Below are 21,529 nucleotides of genomic sequence, written 5' to 3'. Positions count from 1 at the left end.
GTTTAACAACAACAACAAAAGCATACTATTCCGTTTAGGATTCAGCAGTACAGGTTGACACACAACCGTAATGCAGCTGCCCATTACATTTGTATTTCATAGTGGTCATAAAACAGGTCGGTCATGTGATCTCCATGGTGTCGTTAAGCTACCTCTATGGTTATTAAGCAGCCCCCATGGTCGTTAAATGAACAATGGAATAGTTTTGCCAAAACCAAAAAATGCCACTTTTTGCAAAACCATTGTAAAACATGGTCACGTGACTGTGGGACACTGCAAACAGCTGTAAATGTGGCTGTGTTGCTGAGTGTCCAAACTCTGTTCAGGTGATCATGGAAGGGGTCCAATTGTCAGAACAATGAACCTGGGTTGTATAGCTCGAAGTTATGATTAGGATTAATCATAATCATAACTTCAAACAATTACCAGTTGTAAGTCAAAGACTAACTGTATCAGGTTTAATATATAAGTAGTCAGAATTCCATACATCCATCATAGAGGAACATAGTTAGTTTATTTGTTTCACGTTACTCATAGGCCTGCTTCACATGTAACATAAACCTGAGGTTTGTTTAATCATGATTTATTGAACGAACTGAGTGGGTATGTGCAGCATCTTAAATCATGAGTGGCTTGTTACACATGGTATGGACCTAGTCACAGTCAGCACATACAGGTGGTATTAAGAAAAAAATCAGCTTTTACATAGGTCTAAAATATTCCAAGAATTTCATATGTATTAATTTGATCATCTTTAGAAAACTCTATAGTAACTAAGCCTATTATTGGCACTCCATCAAAGAAATCAGGGTCTATATTGTGATCACAAAGAAAGAAATACCCCTTAGCATGGCTTCATTTTATATCATTTGCATCCTGATTGCTTATTTTTATTAAAAAAAAACCAATTAAACTATAAGCCACCTTTAGGTTTTCTGATATAAATCTAATAAAGAAATAAAATAAATAAATTTAAAAGTCTTCATTTGTATTTACAATTTTCACTCCCAGAAAACAAATAGATTCTGAACACTGTCAACTTGTCCTAACAAGAATTTTTAACACATTATTCTCAGTTAGCAATTATAATTTTAAGGGAAGTAAATGTATCAGGATTAAAGTTTTGTCAAACTCTTCCAAAAGCCAATAGTTAGAGGGGGTGTTAACTAGAGTACCGTAATAGGGGAAAAGTCCTATTAAGTATGGGTCAAATAGATGTGCAACCTGCTTATAAAATTCTGTGCTCCAGCTAACCAGGTCAAAGAATGATGGTAGTTAATCAATTCAATTCTCTTGAATGTGCAGGACCTTTTCTCCCCTACACACCACAGAATGCTCTTATTTATACATGTGACTGACCAGATGCTTTGGCAGTGGATACCCTGGTACTGCTAAACCATAAGGCTATAAAGCATAAGCTCTATGACGCAGGATGGTGGAAACAGGCACTCTGTCAAGTGAAAAGTTAGCATGGCTAATGTGACAAATGCCATGCAAGTAGGATTATAAATACGAGGACACATGTTTCTCTCCAGGAAGAATACACTTAATGCTGGGAGAATCACAGCTAAATTGTGAATTGCAGTCACAGCTGAAAACCTGCCTACAGTACAGCATGGGAGTCTACTAAGAGGACAGTCTGACATTACTACTTCACACTGACTCACTAAAATCCCACAAAATTGAACCTGGCAAGGGAAACACCTGTTATCTGAACCAAGGTAGGGAAAAACATGTGCCTTATCCAGCACCCTTTCTTGACTTCCTGTAAAGTTTCTATAAGCAAAACCTAAACCCCACCGTACCCAGGTGCATTTTTTTTAAATAGATTTAACCCCAACATAAATTTATACTTTAGATAACTTGTAAAGTAAAATTGCACAATGGCTCACCAGGGATTATTGCATTCTTTACCATCCTAAGCAATGAAAGCAGAGAATGGGAACAGGAAAAAGAAGGGAAGAAAAATTCCCCATGCTAGGCTATTATCAACCGAGATAGTGTTCCTTGAAAAGAAGTAGCAGTCTTTTGTGAAATTGTGCAAAAGTAGTTTAGAATATAGAAAAGGCCAACTAAGCCATAGTGGCTGCAAGAAATATTTTAGTATCCTTCTAACCACAACAGCTTTATTAGGACAGCTCTAAGATGTTCCGATATATTTATTTTAATACATCAACTTTAATTACTCCTAGTTTGCAACGTAACATAACGTAATAAAAATATAACATAAATATAAACAGTCAAACACTCTAAATATCTCTGTCTTCCAAGGAATATATATGTTTTCCTTTCAGATGGAGACAGGTTTAAGTACAGATGGATCTCTTTATTGTCAAACACATAACAGTTCATCCTTGGAACAACCACTACACTTATGGACCTAACTTAAATGCCACTAGGTGGAGCCTAATGTGGACATCTGATTCTCTTCCCAGATTTCTAACTATTATAGATTTAAATAATGGCAATAGAGATTCTGGATTTTTTTCCAGACTTTTATTTTAATCCCATTTATATCCCGCCCTTCTCCGAAGACTCAGGGCGGCTTACAATCTAAGCACAAATCAACGTGCTTAGCAGTAGCCTTCATTCTATGTATATGCCTGCTTATTAGGGTTCGAGATAATATCTGATTTGTACAACACACAAAGCTGTTATGATTAGATTTGGTACAATGTCTGAACTAGAACTAAGTAGTGTGTTAATCTGAACTTAAAGAAAAGCAGTGTGACATGTTTTGCTTGGTTAATCCAATGAAAACAAGGTCTGGCATCTATATACCACTAAATACTACTTTGGTGTCATGACCTTAGTGCATCATAGGGCAACAATTTTTGAACCAATGGACTATGTATCCAAAATCCAGGATCCTTTATTCCTGAGAAAATGAAATTTGGGGATGTTGTGGTTGCTTCCATGTTACTGGCTGCTGCTGTGCTATTACTGTGGTCATGTGATCTTCAACTTTAATGTTTCCCAGCCAATCTCATAATCCTTTACTCTCTCCTCCAACCTGGCAGCAGTACTTATCTGCCTGCTGGCCTTGGATTTGCAACTTCCTGCTGGCTTCCCCATTAACGTTCTTCCTGCAAGTTTCCCACAAGCAAAGTAAATGGGGAACCCAACAGGAATTTGAGGAAGGGGAGGGAGGGAGAGGCAGAGAAGGAAAGAGTATAGCTGTGAGGAAGGAATGAAGGGAGAAAAGAAAAGTAGGAAGGGTGGAAGGAAGGGAAAGATGAATCAACAGGGCCTGTGTTTTCTAGTATTATCTAAACCAGACCACAGAATGGATGATTTAGGCTTGGTTCCTCTTTCCAGCCTCCAGACCAGGATGAACTGGAATACAATGTCAAGAAAATGAAAAGAAAAATTCTGCAGGTATTGTCAAGTCAGCACCCTGCAACTTAATTGGGAACAACCAGAAGACCAATGAGCTAGAGAAGCCTTTGTCAATTCATTATGGTATCCAAACTAACACTTCTCCTTTAACCTCACAGGATATTTTAGGTAAAAATAGGCATCATTCCATCTTTAGATTGTCATGTTAAAAGCTAAAGGTTAATGCTTGTTCTAAACACTGACATCTTTTCTGCTCTCTTCAGTCCCACACTCAGGGCAATGTGATTCTATCTGAGATTTTCTCACTTCTCAAATCCATATTTTTCTTAGAATTAATCTGGATCAAATTAACATTTCTAATTTGGAACGATTCTCCTTGCTACACCATGTGAAATAGTCAGCTTTTAAGGATGAAAACAGGGCTAATTTCAGAAGGAAGCAGTACTTGTTTGCAAGTACTTTTTTTTAAAAGAAAATCTGCATTTGGCAGTGGAAATTTGTAACAGATTCACAAAGTATGAAATCAAACTGGGTAGAATATAAAATTATTTCTGGTACAAGCTTGAAGAACTATTAGTAACTAATATCCACTATTAAAAAGTACTATGTACTATGCTTCGTGGTATTTCACACAGAACATTTAATTAATACTTTGATTGTTTTCAAAGTGAATATGCTTGTATGTATATGTAGATTTATATCTACATATACATATTCTCTTTGATATTAAGAAATATCCTGGTTTAAGTACCACACCCTTAATTATGCTACCTGAAATACCTGTAAATGAAGAATAGTTTTAATTAAATACAAATAACGTGGAAGTAAAGTTCATAAGAAATATCATGTACTTTGATATTTCCAACATTTATACTGAAAAATAAATCTGTGAAGCTTGACTGTATTTTTGTTGTGAAACTAATTCGTTGACAAATTTATTAGTGCAATTCTAAGTACAAGACAGCAAGCAATACACAAAGAAGCTCATAATGATATACCTGAAAATTGAAATATTACACTGTGGCCACATTTAAAAATGCCTAAAATAGAAAAGGCTTATAGCAGAAAAAAAAGATTAAAAATTATAGCAGAATAATAGAATAACAGAATAATAGAATTGGGAGAGACCTTGGGGGTCTTCTACTCCAACGCCCTGCTCAAGCAGGAAACCCTATACCATTTCAGACAGATGGTTGTCAAATCTCTTCTTAAAAATCTCCAGTGATGGAGCACCCACAGCTTTTAAGGGCAAATGCTGAATACCAAGCACATTACTCAACAATTCTTAAAATGTGCTCCTTTAGTCTCTTCAGTAAAATATCTACAAAACTTTTTTTAAAAATGTCAGTAAGATCACCAACTGGATGATTTCATTGTAACCAGAATACACATATCACTATATCCACAACAGCTAGCAAAACCTACTTCCAGCTATCATAAACCCAGAATTTTGTTCAGGTAGTTTCCAAATTTAGACCCTTGGAAAGAAAAGGAATTAAAGAAAGTGTAAGGTAAGTTATGAAGATCAAGGCTACATATTTCATGGTGATTCATGAAAGGAAATGCAGTAGCTATCCATACACAATAATGAATATAGTAAGGATTGTTCATGCTTAGCCAGAGAAAGACAACTTCTTTTAAAAATGGACATTTTTCTCATAGTTCTAATTATTGCCAGCTATTTCTGGGCAGGGCTGAAATGAGCAAACGATGGAGAACTAATTCTCCGAATCTTCTTCCTTTAACTGTACTGTCGCTTCTATCTTCCCTTTACATCAGGCTGCAGGAGAAGGGCTAATGTTTATAAAATTTCTGAATGAATAAAGTTATTCAGAGGATTTTTTTTTCAAATTAAGCCAAGAAAAACAGTTAGATGTAGTGGCTGCAGTCCTGAAATTGGACTAGGAAGAACGCAGGGGTAACTGTCTTCTGCCAGGGAAATTTCTTGTGTGACTTTAAGCCAACCAGTTACACTCAGGCCCATCTGCCCCATGAGGCTGATACTGTGGGGATCAAATAAAGAGAGAATTCTGCATGAGAGAAGAATTCCGTAAGCTCCTGGACAAAAGGTGGGAAAGAAATCTGATAAACAAATGACAATAAGAAGCACATGTGATCTAGGACCACAGTTTGTCTGCCCGGTGATAAATGAATACTTCTGAACTCAAAGTGCAAAGGAGAACATTGAAACAAAATAAAAACAGGCATGTAAAATTAGATGGGTACTTGCCAAGACAAAAAAGATGCTGGGTCATAGTAAAGAATTTAAAGAGCAGTTTCTTCCCTTCAAGGATTTTCAAAAGGTAGACCTTCATTTATAACCTTTATGCTTGTGACAATAAGGTTGAGGTGGGCACCAATATCAAATAAAATGCTAATCGTTAGCTTATAGATTGCAATTGTTATTAAAAACAACAGGAGAAGGATACTTGCCTCCATTGTTGCTTTAAATTATTGTTTTCTAATCTAACACCCTTGAAATATACGAGATATCAGCCTTTAATGTGGAAAGACTATATAAAGAGGAAGTCTGGTTTAAATAAAATCTAGGTAGGCTTTTGGTTATACGATTCTCAGGAATATATTTAGCAACTGTGAATGTTTTAAAATGATCCCAACAAAATTTATCTGCCGATTTTTCCCCTCAAAATATTCATGAAAAACATACAGCTTATACAGTCTATCCACAACATTCTTAGACATGATGCTCTGACAATGAAAATACTAACCTCTTCTGGAATTAAGGTATGTTCGACACCACATTTTTTCCTTTTGTTGGTTCTTAACCTCATATCAAGCTTTAATTAAAAAAAACCTTTTAAACTATGAATTCCCCTATCCCATAGTGTCTACAAAAATCAATTAAAATAAGCTTTCCCCTTTTCTTATACAATAATATGCAAAATAATGCAAAATCTAGACAATGACTGGGTTTATACAACATGCTTATCAGTGTTTACTAAATAATTCACAGGTGCCTGAGTTGTAACAAGACACTACACCCCCCACTTCAAAAAAAAAAAAACACAACGGCCTTGTTAATACCATACACCAAGAAAAAACTTTTTTAAAAAAAAATCCCATTATGCAAAGTGTGAATCCAGGAATTTATTGAATGCACTGCATAAAAAGCTTGTCCAGTCCTGCACAGTAACTGCTGTTGCTCAAATAATGTGGATAGGTGGCAAACTGCATGCCACAGTTAAGCCAGCATAAAAAAGGCTGTCACAATGCAGGGCTTGGGCCAGTCTTAAGAGCTATTCCAACAGAAAAAGGATGTATATGGAAAATTTCATGGCAAGCTAACTTGGGACCTAATTATGTTAGCCAGGCCCTTCATTAGTTTGCTTTTCATTTGAACATTAATAGTTTGTTTTTCCAAGTCGGTCATGAATAGTAAGAAGAGATACATTAACCTATTTGCCAACTAATTCTATAATGCAATAATTAAGGGTGACTCATTTTCAACCATGCTGTAAAACAATCCTAATATAAATTTGCATATATTCATGCTTACCATTCCGAGACAAATCAAGTTCTACCAGCTGCATGAAGTTTGCTATCTCTGGCGGAAGTCGTTGGATTTCATTATCGCTAAGCCCAAGTTTTCGTAATTTTATAAGTTGAAAAAAAGGCTGAAAAAGAAAACAATTTTCCATTCAATACACGCACACAAAAATAGGTAATTTTGGAGCTTCTTGCAAAGAAGGAAGTTTTAATAAGGACGAAGAAGAGTGCCCAACATTGATGAACATTCAGCATTATCCTGTTAATTGAATTTATCATAATCAGCCCGTTTCAGCTTGAGAGGAAACAAATCAATTCCAAGATCAATGTGAGGCAATATTATAGATTCTACTTTGGTATCATTATCCCATGACCTTTTGTATAGTCTCATATATCAGTGAAATCTCATGGACCCTAGGGAAAAAAACAATTTTAATTTTGCCATGTGACCTAGCCATCATGTGCATTCATATCATCACTCATTTTCATCTCTCTGTATGCACATGTTCTCATAGATGAGCTTCGGTATAACTAAAGTCCACCTCCATAAAGCAATGAATTTCTTACAGCATGTGTTTAAAAGGGAAGGTAATGTTGGTAATGCTGTATTTGGCATTGATATAATGCTCGGCAAAGTGAGAAAATAAAACTAAAGAGACGTTACTTAGGTAGCAGTCTAAATATGGGTAAAAATGTACTCTGCTTCAAGGCCCACCATACCTGTCAAGGTGCCATTTATCCATCTATCTCCCTATCGGCTTGTTCTGCTTCATCTGATAAGTCAGCAGTCTTTGGTCCCATCATTAAGACAGTGTCATCTAATGGGATCCAAAAAGAATGCCATCACTATTCCTCTCCTTTAGAATGGCATCCAAAAGAAATCTCACTTGTCTCCCATTCTTGCCTTAATTTAAAAAGTCCTTAAAATTTTCTCCCACAGCCTGCTGGAGTTCTTGTAGAGCTCTGACCCTAGATGGGGCCATTTTGGATGCAATGGCTTTATCTCTTAATTATTTATACTGCCCAGAATGTATTTTTTTTATTGAACTACCTTACAACCCAATAAATACATTAAGTAAACTAAGTGGCACTTATGCTATCTCAAGTTGCCAAAAACAATCAGCAAAATAACATAGAAGTAAATGTATTATAGCCTGCCTTTCTTAGAGCCTTCCCACAGCCAATTCAGCATGTCTACATCACTTACACAATTTTAGGACATTCATATTTAAACTATCATTGAGATAAGGTATTATGTGTGTATGGTGTGTGCACGCACACAGACAATATCATCTCACAAACAAAGATACAGATCACACAGTTGATCTCTGGATTTTATACATATGATTCAGGCCTACTTTCACCACCTATAGGCTTGAAATTATATGGTACATTGTTCAATTATTACAGCCCACACAAGGAGCACCATGTAGCTTTAATAATACAAATGTGAACTCATCTCCCCACAATGAGTAGGGTACTCATCACACAGAGCGTAAGAGTCACAGAACCAGACGATAGACTTTTATTTGTCATTTTTCTCATGCATCATTTGTCTTAAAGAATTTTTTGTACAGGGTGCTAACAGGGACCAGTTGAATTCTCTGTTAATGAAAAACAAACCGCACTAACTCCAAGAACACTTTTAGACAGAGGCATAATTATATCTGTTAGTATTTTTACAAAATTATGACTCTCATAGCCTGATTTTAAGACTATCCAAAGGCATGAAGAAAAGCATTACTGTGCAACCAGCAATCTGCGAACTTAAAGCTCATCAAGAGTTTACAACTAAAATTATAGTACCTGCCAGCAACAGATCCCATGTTGCCTTTGAGTAAAAGATGTATTCTTGTCTCTCTATGAATGTCTCTCTTAGAGAGATAAAGATAACATAATGGTGGATAGGTCCCCAAATTTTATTTCAAATAAGCTGGGACATAAAGAAAAAAAAATAGAAAAAAATTAAAAGGTAGAAAAAATATAATAAAAAAGAAAATATATAAACAAGTGATTTCCCCTTCAGCAATTTTAGTAACTTATCACTGTTTCTTAAAATGCAATAAATGATCTCCTCTTCCCTTATCCCATCTCTTATCTATAAACAAATCATTGTCATTTCAGTCCTGATGTCAGCAAAAGTCCATTAAGAGTTACCAATGATAACAATATGTGAATTGTAACCTTCATCAAATAAAGCAACTTTATATTCCTTCCTTCTACTTCTTGTTTTTTTAGTGCCTTCAAATAATGTTCTAGAACCTCCCAACTTTGCTTTGGAAGCACCCAAAGTAGGTTATAAGATGGGTGTCTATATAAATGTTTTCCAGATTACTCCCTTGGTTTGTTATTTGTATATCCTTTTAATTATTAAGACGTCAGCCAGCTACTTTTGCACATCCAGTATAACACCTTTTTCCATGTCATTCTTGTGGCCCTTCATTTTTAAATAAACTTTCAAATCAATTTAATAATGTCAAGTAAAACTTGTTTCTCTTCCATAACATCTTTTAAACAGTTCATCAATAAGACAAACAATTTTAAAATTAATTTCTGGGTTTTTTGTTCAAAAATATTCTTCTTTGTCCAATATAAACATATTTTGCTTTATTCTGTAACTGAGTTTGATTATGCTCCATTATTATAATCTTTAGTTCCTTCTAGTGTCCAATTCTTCTCTTATTATGTTTGCTTAAAAAAAATTAAAACAAAAGCTTTTTTGCATGCGTACAATTAATTCCAAAATGTTATTTCAAATTTATTTCACTCCTTAGTCCATTTGTAATTTTCTAAAATCAAAGTTTTAATCAACACAAACCATTTAAAATAATCAGCAAAATTTTAAAAAGAGACATTCTCAACTCTTATAACTGTATTGCTATTACATCTACCGATTATCTCCTTAATCATAGGATTTTTTTCTCCATTTGCTAAAAGAGACATTTCAGGATCTTCATACCGTTCAGCATATTTTAGCAAGCACAATGCATTACCAAATATTTACTCAAAGATATTGCTTTAAATAATATCTCAACCTTTAATTTTAGAGAGTTAAAAAGATCAGTGTAAAACAGTTCTGTAACTATTAATAAAAAAGACAATAATTATTAAGGGGAAAAACAGCTCTTGACAGTTGAATCATCTATCAATCTACAGGGGAAGGATAGAAACACTCAAGTTACCAATTATATATTCTTACAGTACAAACAAAACTTAATTCTAGTACTAACCAAAGGAACAAGCCACTACTAATCTTAATAAGGACAAGAAAAACATTCTGCCAATCATTTGCTATCTGTATTCTCAAGTATGAGACCCAACATCGGATTATGATTTCATGTAAGTAAGCAAACAGGCGCCTCAGTTCATATGCGCTTTTTCCCTCCTTAAATGCAATAAATCCCTGTCTCTGACCTGATTTGCAACAAAATACAATTTCAATCTTGTAGAAACTAGGTAACTGTCATCCATGAAAGAAGATAAAGTTTATAACATGTAGTATTATATTGCCCCCAACAATCTTGATCCTCACTTTACTGATCTCAGAAGGATGGAAGGTTGAGTCAACACTGAACCAGTCAGGTCGGAACTCCTGGGAGTGGGCAGTTAGCCTGCATTACTCCATTCCAACCACTGTGCCACCGCAGCTCTTATTCTATTCAATCTGTTCCCAGCAATGAGAAACAGTTATAGCAAAAGAGAAGCTTTTTAAAAGTAAAGGATTAATTTAATTTAATTCATTTAACACAAATTAATCAAGCCGTGCCACGTTGGATCATCATTTTAGATGAACTTATCTGAACAGAGAAACACAATGACCACCAGTGAGCAAAAAAAAGCAGTGGGAGCAAGAGTGACTTCTGACTTCCTACCAGCTTCCCCATTGAGTTTCCTTATGGGAAACTGACAGGGAGCTTTAGAATCCTTCCTTTCTTCCTTCCCTTCCTCTCTCCCTCAAATTCCTGCCAGCTTCCCTATTCCTGCTGGGAAGCCATTAGGAATTTGCAAGTCCAAGGCCAGCTGGCAAGTAAATGGCTACTGCCAAGTGCAAGAGTGAATGAAGGGGTGCTTGATGATGCAGGCCATTAATGGTATGTGCGGATGTGTGAAAGGTGCTGCATGAGTTGGGAAAGTATGCATCAGAGATGCTGTGCAAATCAGGGAGGTCCATGGGGCTTATTACTCTATTTTCAACTCTATGTAACTGCATGAACATTTCATAATATATTAGAAATTCATCAATGCAAACGCTACACAAAAGAAAATTACAGCATCAGTGAACTCTTCCTCTTGATAGTTCTTCAAGTAGGGGGAAAAAGCCTTAATTCTTATAAGTATTTCCTATGTTTTTTGTCTTTTGGCTGAAAACTCAACCATTTTTGTTTATTTAACCTCAAGTGGTTGAAACCACAAAATACAGACCAGTCACAGCACTATTCTCAGCGTGCCAGTCTGAAGACTGATCAGCACAATTCCCTAAAACTGAAGGTCTTGGAAGACGGAAATTTCTTATCTTGGGTTGGTCCTGTTTCTGATCTGTAAACTCAAACAACTGAATTGATGAATAGTTATGAAATGAGATTTTTTGTAGATATAATTGTGGAAAACCTGTAATTTAAGACTTTACACTAACCAACTCTGCTCATTATCCAAACACTTAGGCACTAGCACTGCATACTACAATTCAGATATAAATATACACACAGGCTCAAAGAAAAATCTTGGCAAGCATTAAGCCAAAAAGGCAATTCCCAACTACAAAATCAGATTAAGCCTCCATCAAGTAAAAAGCTCAGATCCTGGTGACTTCATACTTGCAACCCTCCAGCTTGCTTAACAAAAATGTAAAAGTTTCTTATGACCTACTTCCTACTTTTTAAACTTACCATCTAATCTGCAATCCTAGTATTTCCCAATCATCTTCCATAAAAATACAAATCAGATCTGACTTTCTTTGCTTTCCAAAATTAGTTGATTTTGTCTAGATATTCAACTAATCTCAAAAATAATATCTAAATCAAGAAAACAATGAAACAGGAATTTCTCAGAGAGGTTTAAAAGGGAAGGAAGGAAGGAAGGAAGGAAGGAAGGAAGGAAGGAAGGAAGGAAGGAAGGAAGGAAGGAAGGAAGGAAGTTCCAAATATTCCTATCTTGAAAACAGAATCAACAAAAGTCAGCTAGATGCTAGAGCCTAAACTCCTTTGCACCAACAATATGGCTAAAAATAGTTTAATCGATTAATATGATTTATAAGTCCTCCCATCTCACAACAGTGACTCTGGGCAGCACATGCAGTCAAAACAATAACAACCATGTAACTAGGGCAGCTAAGATTGAAATAATAAACTTCAAACTGCATTCCCAGAAGAACTTCCCTAATCTCCTTGACCAAATGTCTAGGGAAATAGCCAAGTCTTCAGAATATTACAAAAGGCTGACAGAAACAAGTCCATCTAGATTTCTGGAAGGATGCTGTTGCACAGGGTAGATGCTGCCACAGAAAAGGCACAATTCATGGGTCCTTCAAGATGGCCCCATTTGATGGAAAGGACCTGGAATATGCCTCCCTGCTAGGGCTGGTGGGTTGAGCAGAAACAATGAGAGCTCACCGGTCCCCTGAACCACTCCTAATGCAGCTTGCAGAGCATCAGTGTTAGATGAACACAACAGGAAATGACAAAAATGCCCCACAGTATTGCATTCTGGACCATCTGCAGCTTCCAAGCACTCTTCAAAGAATTCTTCCCCATGTAGAACATGCTGCAATAATCTAAACAGGAGATGTCTAAGGCACGAGGCACCACGAACACCAGGAGATGTCCCATGGCTGCCACCTGCTCTTCAAGTGAGTTGAGGAGGACCCCAAAGTTGCATACCAACTCTCACCCAAATGCAGAGAAAACTAAAACAGTTTAACATTTTAGCCATTCTAAAACTATCTACCACAGTACTAGACATGAAATGCACTTGTGTTCAGTATTTATGAATTTTGATCATATCTAAGTGCTTCAGAGATCTATTATTTCTGTGTTATAAAACTAAAAGTAAAGTAGACTGATTTCAAACGTTAACTTTTTCTAGGCAAGGAAAAGGTTTGTGGAAAAAAATGTCTTTACTTTTTAGTATTTATTTATTTTATTTATTTATTTAATTGAATTTCTATACCGCCCTTCTCCCGAAGGACTCAGGGCGGTGAACAGGGCATATAAATAGAAGTACAAAAGTTAAAAAGGATTAAATTATTGCCCAAATTAAAACAATCAAAATATAAAAAAACATTAAAACCCTAACATTCCCCCATCAGGCCAGGCCAGCTTGTTTGAATAAATGGGTCTTTAACCCGCGCCGGAAGGAGCGAAGATCCGGTGCCATCCGGAGCTCAACCGGCAGTTGATTCCATAAGGCCGGGGCGCCCACAGAGAAGGCCCTCCCCCTGGGGGCCACCAGCCAGCATTCTCTGACCGGAGGCACCCTGAGGAGGCCCTCTCTGTGGGAACGCACAGGGCGGAGGGGAGTCGACGCCGGCAGCAGGTGGTCCCCGAGGTATTCCGGACCCATGCCATGTAAGGACTTAAAAACCATCACCAAGACCTTGAACCTCACCCGGAAGACAACTGGTAACCAGTATAGTGTAGTTTTCCTTAAAATGAACATTTGGAGCATAAACAGAAATCTTTTGTACTATTTTCTGTTTAGGGAAGGGAAACGTCAGGGAATGTATGAAAAGCCTCCTTTCACTGGAGCTAAGAAATAAAATGTTCGATAATCTTTCTTTCCTGAGAATGATGGGATGTTCCCACAAGGAATGCCTTCCTTGATAGCATAAAAACAGAAATTCCATTAACACCTCTATCTAACAAAAGCTCTGGAATAGCAGATGAGGTAAAAGTTGTCTTTCTATCACTAGAGCTGAATGCAAAAAAAAAAGCCTTTTCTTGATCCAGATCCCATATATTTCCTGTAGAGACAAACTACTGGAGTCCTTGGTGCTCTCTGAGCTGAGTTGTTTTCTTGCAGACGTTTCATTACCCAACTGGGTAACATAATCAGTGCCAAAAGGGAGTGGGGCTTGTACTCTTAGGAACCTGCAGTTCAACTCTGAGCTACAAATATTCTTTTCTATGGTCCAAACTACTGGGCATCTCACCCTGATGCTTTTGCAAGAGGTACTTATAAATTGACTATTTCCCAAAATTACTCCAGCATATACATTTTCTGGAATCTATCAAAAAACCATTGTGAGATAGAAGAAGCTCTCTCTCAAATAAGCTTTTACATTCAGAAAATTTGATGCAAACAGTAGATCTAACTTACCTTAGGGGTTATTTCTCTTCAATGAGCTGCTGAATTCTAACCCGACAGTTGAATATAGAGAATAAAAAAGCTCTAACACCTTGTATTGTTAGGGATGGTTTTTGAGATATACTTTTTATGTCAGTCAAAAATAGAAATAGCCCTTTATTCTTCATTTAAATGGGAGCCAACCAGTCAATCCAAACACAAAGCTAAAAAAAAAACTGATTTTGCTACTTAGGATCCAGCCAACTCTTAGGAGCCAGCCAACTCTTTATACAACTAAACAAAATATTACAGCAGAGTTTTTCCATCCACATCCAAGCATCCAGTGCAGCAAGCCACTACATTTACTCAGAGAGAGTTCACAAGGTCAAATCAACTTATCGTTTAGCACACATAGTAACAAAAAATGATTTGTAAACTTTTTCCACTCAAACAAAGAAAACTATGGTGGGGTAAAGATTTTCACCCTGTCATTACTGCAACATTCTAAGATAATCAGTTCAAAGCCTTAAAAAAAAGCTTACACTGATATAAGCTTATGAGAAAGCTTATAATGTAATGCCTCTTTGGGGAAAAATAAAAGGAAGAATCCCTTCTTCCTTCACATTTTCCAATTATTAAGCTGGATTTACACACTGTGCAGTTTGGTGCGGTAAACACTTCAAACTGGAAACTGGGAGAGTGGGAGTTCAAGTCCCATCTTAGGCATGAAAGTCGGCTGGGTGTCTTTGGGCCAGTCACTGTCTCTCAGCCCAACTCACTTCACAGAGTTGTTGTTGTTGTGGGGAAAACAGAAGGAAGTAGTATTAGGTACTTTCATCACCCTGAATTATTTATAAAGTAATAAAGGCAGGATAACAAAAATATTTAAAAATCTAAATCAATAAATAAGCTGATGAAATGAAACAGTAATATGATTCAACAAATCATGGCTAAACCGTGACTCAGAAATATGAAACCAATTCTTAGGTTTAAACATACCAATGTGGGCTATTCCAAACCTTTTTTTCATATTGCTATAGTAAAGGTGATTGTACTCACACTTTACAGCAAGTAAATCTTGTTTGTTTAGCTTTGACTTAGCATGCTGTGTGAAACTATTTAATTGCGGTTTATTTAATGAATCATTTCCTAGCATGATGTATAAATCAGATCTATATGAACCCACTTCATAAACCAATGTCCTCAATGACAAAAGAAGTTCTGAAGGTATTTTACATTGACATGAAATAAAGATTGCCTACATAATTTGAAGATACTGTAAGAACTTCTACAATACGTCAAGGGATCTTGCATAATACGGTAGCTATATAATCTTATATAACAGCTTATAATAGCTGCCATACACCACAATTTAAATGCATTCCTACATGTAGACTAGCCTTTTGATGTAGGTGATTCACATTGGTCTCTTGGTTGTGTTTGATATCAATGATTATGGTATTCTTCTAAATGTATGGTGATTGGTGGGGGCAGCATACAGTAGTGTTGCAGTGGTTCTCCTTTTTTCTCCATGATTACTTTCCATCAGTTTTCAGAGGGCAGGAGCAGGCCAAATCCTAGTTCTCTGAGAGTCCCTCAGACCCGACATTGTCAAATCAAATCAACCTTTATTGTCAGAGTACAAATCACTAGGTAAGATCATCCAACCAGAGTAGATCATGCTGATGATGCACTTATATATTTCACCTCTGGACTGAACAAGCAATGTATCTATAGTGTTATTTCAGTGCCTGAAATCTACTGGAGGTTGGAAGCAACCAAGTGGCTAGTTTTCATGGACCACCAATCCCAGAGATTTTTTTTAACCTTAGAGGGATACCACTTCCCTAGATTGAACTGGTATGCAACATGGGGTTTTTTTTTCTGGACTTACTCAAGAACTGGTAGAAAACCACTGTGCCGATTCATGTTGTGTGGCATTTGACCCTTTCCTGGATTGAGATGCCCTACTTATAGTCACCCCTTCATGGATTACTGCCGTGTCATGGTGAAGGGGCTTGCATAATTCAATGAAGCTATGAGCTATGCCGTGCAGGGCCACCCAAGACGGACAGGTCATAGCAGAGAGTTCTGACAAAACGTGATCCACTGGAGAAGGAAATGACAACCCTCTCCAGTATCTTTGCCATGAAAACCCTATGGACACTACCAAAAGGCAAAATGATATGACGCTGGAAGATGAGCCCCTCAGGTCGGAAGGCGTCCAATATGCTACTGGGGAAGAGCAGAGGGCTAGTACTAGTAGCGCCAGAAAGAATGAAGCGACTGGGCCAAAGCCGAAAGGACGCTCAGCTATGGATATGTCTGGTGGTGAAAGGAAAGTCCGATGCTGTAAAGATTTTTTCTCCATAGGAACCTGGAATGTAAGATCCATGAATCAAGGAAAGCTGGACGTGGTCAAACAAGAGATGGCAAGACTGAACATCGACATCTTAGGTATCAGCGAATTAAAATGGACAGGAATGGGTGAATTTAATTCAGATGACCATCAGGTATACTACTGCGGGCAAGAATCCCTCCGAAGAAATGGAGTAGCCTTCATAGTCAATAAAAGAGTAGGAAAAGCAATACTGGGATACAATCCTCAAAATGACAGAATGATCTCAGTTCGAATCCAAGGCAAACCATTCAATATCATAGTAGTCCAAGTCTATGCCCCAACCACCAGTGCTGAAGAGGATGAAACTGACCGGTTCTATGAAGCCCTACAGCACCTTATAGAACTAACACCAAAAAATGATGTCCTTATCATCATGGGGGATTGGAATGCTAAAGTAGGAAGCCAAAAGATAACCGGAATAACAGGCAAGTTTGGCCTTGGAGTACAAAATCATATCCCTGTTGAATATACAGTAGAGGTGACAAATAGATTTAAGGAATTAGATCTGATAGACAGAGTGCCTGAAAAACTATGGACAGAGGTTTGCAACATTGTACAAGAGGTAGCAACCAAAACCATCCCAAAGAAAAAGAAATGCAAGAAAGCAAAATGGTCGTCTGAGGAAGCTTTGCAAATAGCTGAGGAAAGGAGGGAAGTGAAAGGCAAGGGAGAAAAAGAAAGATACGCCCAATTGAATGCAGAATTCCAGAGAATAGCTAGAAGAGATAAGAATGCCTTCTTAAATGAACAGTGCAAAGAAATAGAAGAAAACAATAGAATAGGGAGGACCAGAGATCTTTTCAAGAAAATTGGAGAGATGAAGGGAACATTCAATGCAAAAATGGGCATGATAAAGGACCAAAATGGCAGGGACCTAACAGAGGCAGAAGAGATTAAGAAGAGGTGGCAAAATTACACAGAAGAACTATACAAGAATGAGCTTAACGTCCCTGATAATCACAATGAGGTGGTCACTGACCTCGAGCCAGACATCCTAAAATGTGAAGTGAAGTGGGCCTTAGAAAAACTGAGCAACAACAAAGCTAGTGGAGGTGACAGTATTCCAGCTGAGCTATTCAAAATCTTAAAAGACGATGCCGTAAAAGTGCTACACTCAATTTGCCAGCAAATTTGGAAAGCTCAACAGTGCCCACAGGATTGGAAAAGATCAGTTTACATTCCAATTCCAAAGAAAGGCAGTGCCAAAGAATGTTCAAACTATCGCACCATTGCACTCATTTCACATGCTAGTAAAGTTATGCTTAAAATCCTACAAGCTAGACTTGTATGTGGATCAAGAACTACCAGAAGTACAGGCAGGATTTCGAAGAGGCAGAGGAACTAGAGATCAAATTGCCAACATACGCTGGATCATGGAGAAAGCTAGAGAGTTCCAGAAAAACATCTACTTTTGCTTCATTGACTATGCTAAAGCCTTTGATTGTGTGGATCATAACAAACTGTGGCAAGTTCTTAAAGAGATGGGCGTACCAGACCATCTTATTTGTCTCTTGAGAAACCTATATGTGGGCCAAGAAGCAACAGTGAGAACTGGACACGGAACCACTGATTGGTTCAAAATTGGGAAAGGAGTCCGGCAAGGCTGTATACCAGGGGTGTCAAACTCAATTTCATTGAGGGCCACTTCATGGGCCGGATCTGGCCCCCGGGCCTTGTGTTTGACATGTCTGCTGTATACTGTCGCCCTGCCTATTTAACTTATATGCAGAGCACATCATGAGAAAGGCAGGGCTAGATGAATCAAAAGTTGGAATTAAGATTGCCGGAAGAAATATCAACAACCTCAGATATGCAGATGATACCACTCTAATGGCAGAAAGTGAAGAAGAACTAAAGAGCCTCGTGTTGCAGGTGAAGGAGAGTGCAAAACTTGGGTTGAAACTTAACATTAAGAAAACCAAGATCATGGCATCCGGCCTTCTCAATTCCTGGCAAATAGATGGGGAAGAAATGGAGGTAGTGACAGATTTTATTTTCCTGGGCTCCAAGTTCACTGCAGATGGGGACTGCAGCCAAGAAATTAAAAGATGCTTGCTCCTTGGGAGGAAAGCCATGGCAAATCTAGACAGCACACTAAAAAGCAAAGACATCACCCTGTCAACAAAAGTGCGTATAGTCAAGACTATGGTCTTCCCAGTTGCAATGTATGGCAGTGAAAGTTGGACCATAAGAAAGGCTGAGCGCCAAAGAATTGAGGCCTTTGAACTATGGTGCTGGAGAAGACTCCTGCGAGTCCCTTGGACTGCAAGGCGATCAAACCGGTCAGTCCTAGAGGAGATCAACCCTGACTGCTCTTTAGAAGGCCAGATCCTGAAGCTAAAACTCAAATACTTTGGCCACCTAATGAGAAGGAAGTACTCACTGGAGAAGAGCCTAATGCTGGGAAAGATTGAGGGCAAGAGAAGAAGGGGATGACAGAGAATGAGGTGGCTGGATAGAGTCACTGAAGCAGTAGGCATGAGGTTAAATGGACTCCAGAAGATGGTAGAGGACAGGAAGGCCTGGAGGAACGTTATCCATAGGGTCGCGATAGGTCGGACACAACTTCGCAGCTAACAACAACAAAAAAAACTTATAGTCACTGATGTCTTGGTTACTTCATGTGTGGGCTACCACAATGTGCTTTATATGATTGCCCTTAAAGACTAGTCAGAAGCTACAGCTGACCCAGAATGCAGCAAAATGAGAAGTAATGAGCATACCTCAGTGCACCCATTTAAACCCTCTGCTACAGGAGTTGCAACCTTGGCTTATGGATGCAAATCAAGGTGCTGACCATCCTCTGTAAGGCCGTATATGACAGAGGACCTGGATATTTACATTTGTATCTTTCCATTAAAAAGCTCCAAAAGAGTTTGACATGCTTTTGATTCCAAGTATTAAAGAGTGTCCTCTTATGGGATCCAGAAGATATACCTTCTCTGCTATAGCATATACCTTTTGGAACATTTGTTCTAAGATCCACACAGCCCTGACCCTGCCAACTTTCAAAAGAGCCATGACTGGCTCTTTCCTTAGGCAATGTTCCAAGGGATTATATAAACCCATTACTAAATCTATGTGGATTCTTCTTAATGATTGCAGTTCTCCACCCCAATAATGGCATAGATGTGTCTATGTTGTATTATTGTATATATTGTTCTTTCAATCGATGTAAGTAGCCAAGAGTCTTGCACAAGTGTGTAGCTGGAGAAACTGAACTAGTAAAAGAGTAAATAAGCTTAAGGTGAAGAACTGGATTATTAAAAACAAAGCAAATTATCCCAGGTTAACCCATACAATAATAATATAAATATTCTTCAAAAGTGAACACAATGATAACATGGAAAGAGCTTAGTTTGCTCTTTAATATCACTAGACTAGGGATCCCCAACCCCCAGTCCATGGACCACTGCCGGGCCATGGCATGCCAGCAACCGGTCTGCACAAACAAGCAAAGCCCCATCCGTGGGATGCAGCAGCACACAAAACCACACACTCACCGGTCTGCGGAAAAATCTTTCTCCACGGAACCGGGCCCTTGTGCCCAAAAGGTTAGGACCTCTGCACTAGACAACCTATGGACTGTGGGTTTATCATTTCAGAATTATTTCCTTACCTAACAGAAAAAACTGAAGGACCACAGGTGGACAAAAAAGCAGTGGGAGCAGACACAATTTTCAATTTCTTGCCAGCTTCCCCATTTGAGTTTCATTGTGAGAAGCTGGTGGGAAGTTTCAGAAATCTTCCTTCCTTCTTTCCTTCCTTCCTTCCTCCCTCCCTCCCTCTCCCCATCCCTGTGAGGTACATAGCAGGGGGGAGCACAAAATAGGGGAATATGCAGGGAGAGGCATGGACCAGGAAAGACAAGCTGGGTTTCCTATTCCACCATTCCCTTTTCAGCAGGCAGGCAAGTGGCTACTGCTAGGTGGGGAACAGAGTGAGGATCTGCAAGACTGCCTGGGAAATTACCAATAGGACATTCAAGTTGAGTATCCCATGACTGCAATAGTAGCTGGTTAACACTGAAGCAGCTACATTACAACTTTCTCAAATTTACTTTCCTCAGGAGTCATGGGTTCTGGATTTTGAACACAATCAGAAAGTTAGGCCATCTGAGGTTCCTTGGTTCAAAAACTGTTGTCCTAAGGTGCATCATTTTGCACAGTTAAAGGTCATGAGTGTTTTGGTAGTACAGAAATTCTGAACAGTTCAATATTTAAGTGAACTCTTACTAGCCATCTTATTTAGCAGCAATCATTCCATATGTCTATGGAGATTCTTAAGTCATCCAGGTACGGTTGTCCCAAAGGTGCTTTTTCAGGAGGCAACTGGACTTTTGGGAGAATCATTCCATAGCTTTAACAGCAGTGTGATCTAGAATGTTGTACTTTGGATACCAATAACCTGAGGTAACAGCTCACATGCAACCTTTGGACTCCCATTCTGTGGGTCTCAGAAACCCCTGTTAAAATAGGCAAATTGCCATTTAAAACAAAGGGGGGGACCCTAACTCAAACTATTCTTAGAAAATAAAAATGTGGTGGGGGGATTACAGCCCAGTAATTTTTCGAAATATACCTATCTACCCTCACAAGGAAAAATGAAACCTTGGGTGGCAGAAAATGTGTGGGAAAGCACCTAAGCAATTTGCTTTTTGACAAATGGCTATTGGTTGATTGACCATGCCCACCACAATATGGATTTGTGAGCAGGTAGGCTCACTCTTCTTCCCATGGCACACAATTTGTCCATGTGCTCAGATGCCTAAAGATCTTTTCTGCTCCGTAAACAAATCCCTGTAGCTAAAATTTCTTACTATTACAACTATCTCTGCCGCAGGTTTTAGAATGAACCTAAGGGATGAGCCTCAGGATTTAACTTTTAAGAACAACAGATCTTCCAAGATGGAACTCAGCTCATCCTTAACATTAAAAGAGCACAAATAAAGCATTCGCAATATTGGAGTGTGTCCCATCTAACTGCCTTCAGACAGATCTT

The 21,529-nt window shown here is 38.1% G+C and overlaps 1 protein-coding gene across 1 annotated transcript in view; it reads right to left on the bottom strand.

Annotated features, from left to right (window-relative positions):
- LRRC1 (leucine rich repeat containing 1) overlaps positions 1 to 21,529 on the bottom strand; it is a 93,640-nt gene that overhangs the window by 60,982 nt on the left and 11,129 nt on the right. The window contains exon 2 of the mRNA XM_083348067.1: positions 6,857 to 6,974. Within this exon, the coding sequence (XP_083204193.1) occupies positions 6,857 to 6,974 (118 nt within the window). The remainder of the gene's footprint in view (positions 1 to 6,856; positions 6,975 to 21,529) is intronic.

This window comes from Vipera ursinii (genome assembly GCF_947247035.1).
Source record: "Vipera ursinii genome assembly, chromosome: 1".
Taxonomy (NCBI): domain Eukaryota; kingdom Metazoa; phylum Chordata; class Lepidosauria; order Squamata; family Viperidae; genus Vipera; species Vipera ursinii.
Note: the sequence above shows the minus strand (reverse complement) of the source record. Positions and strands in the feature narration are given on the sequence as shown.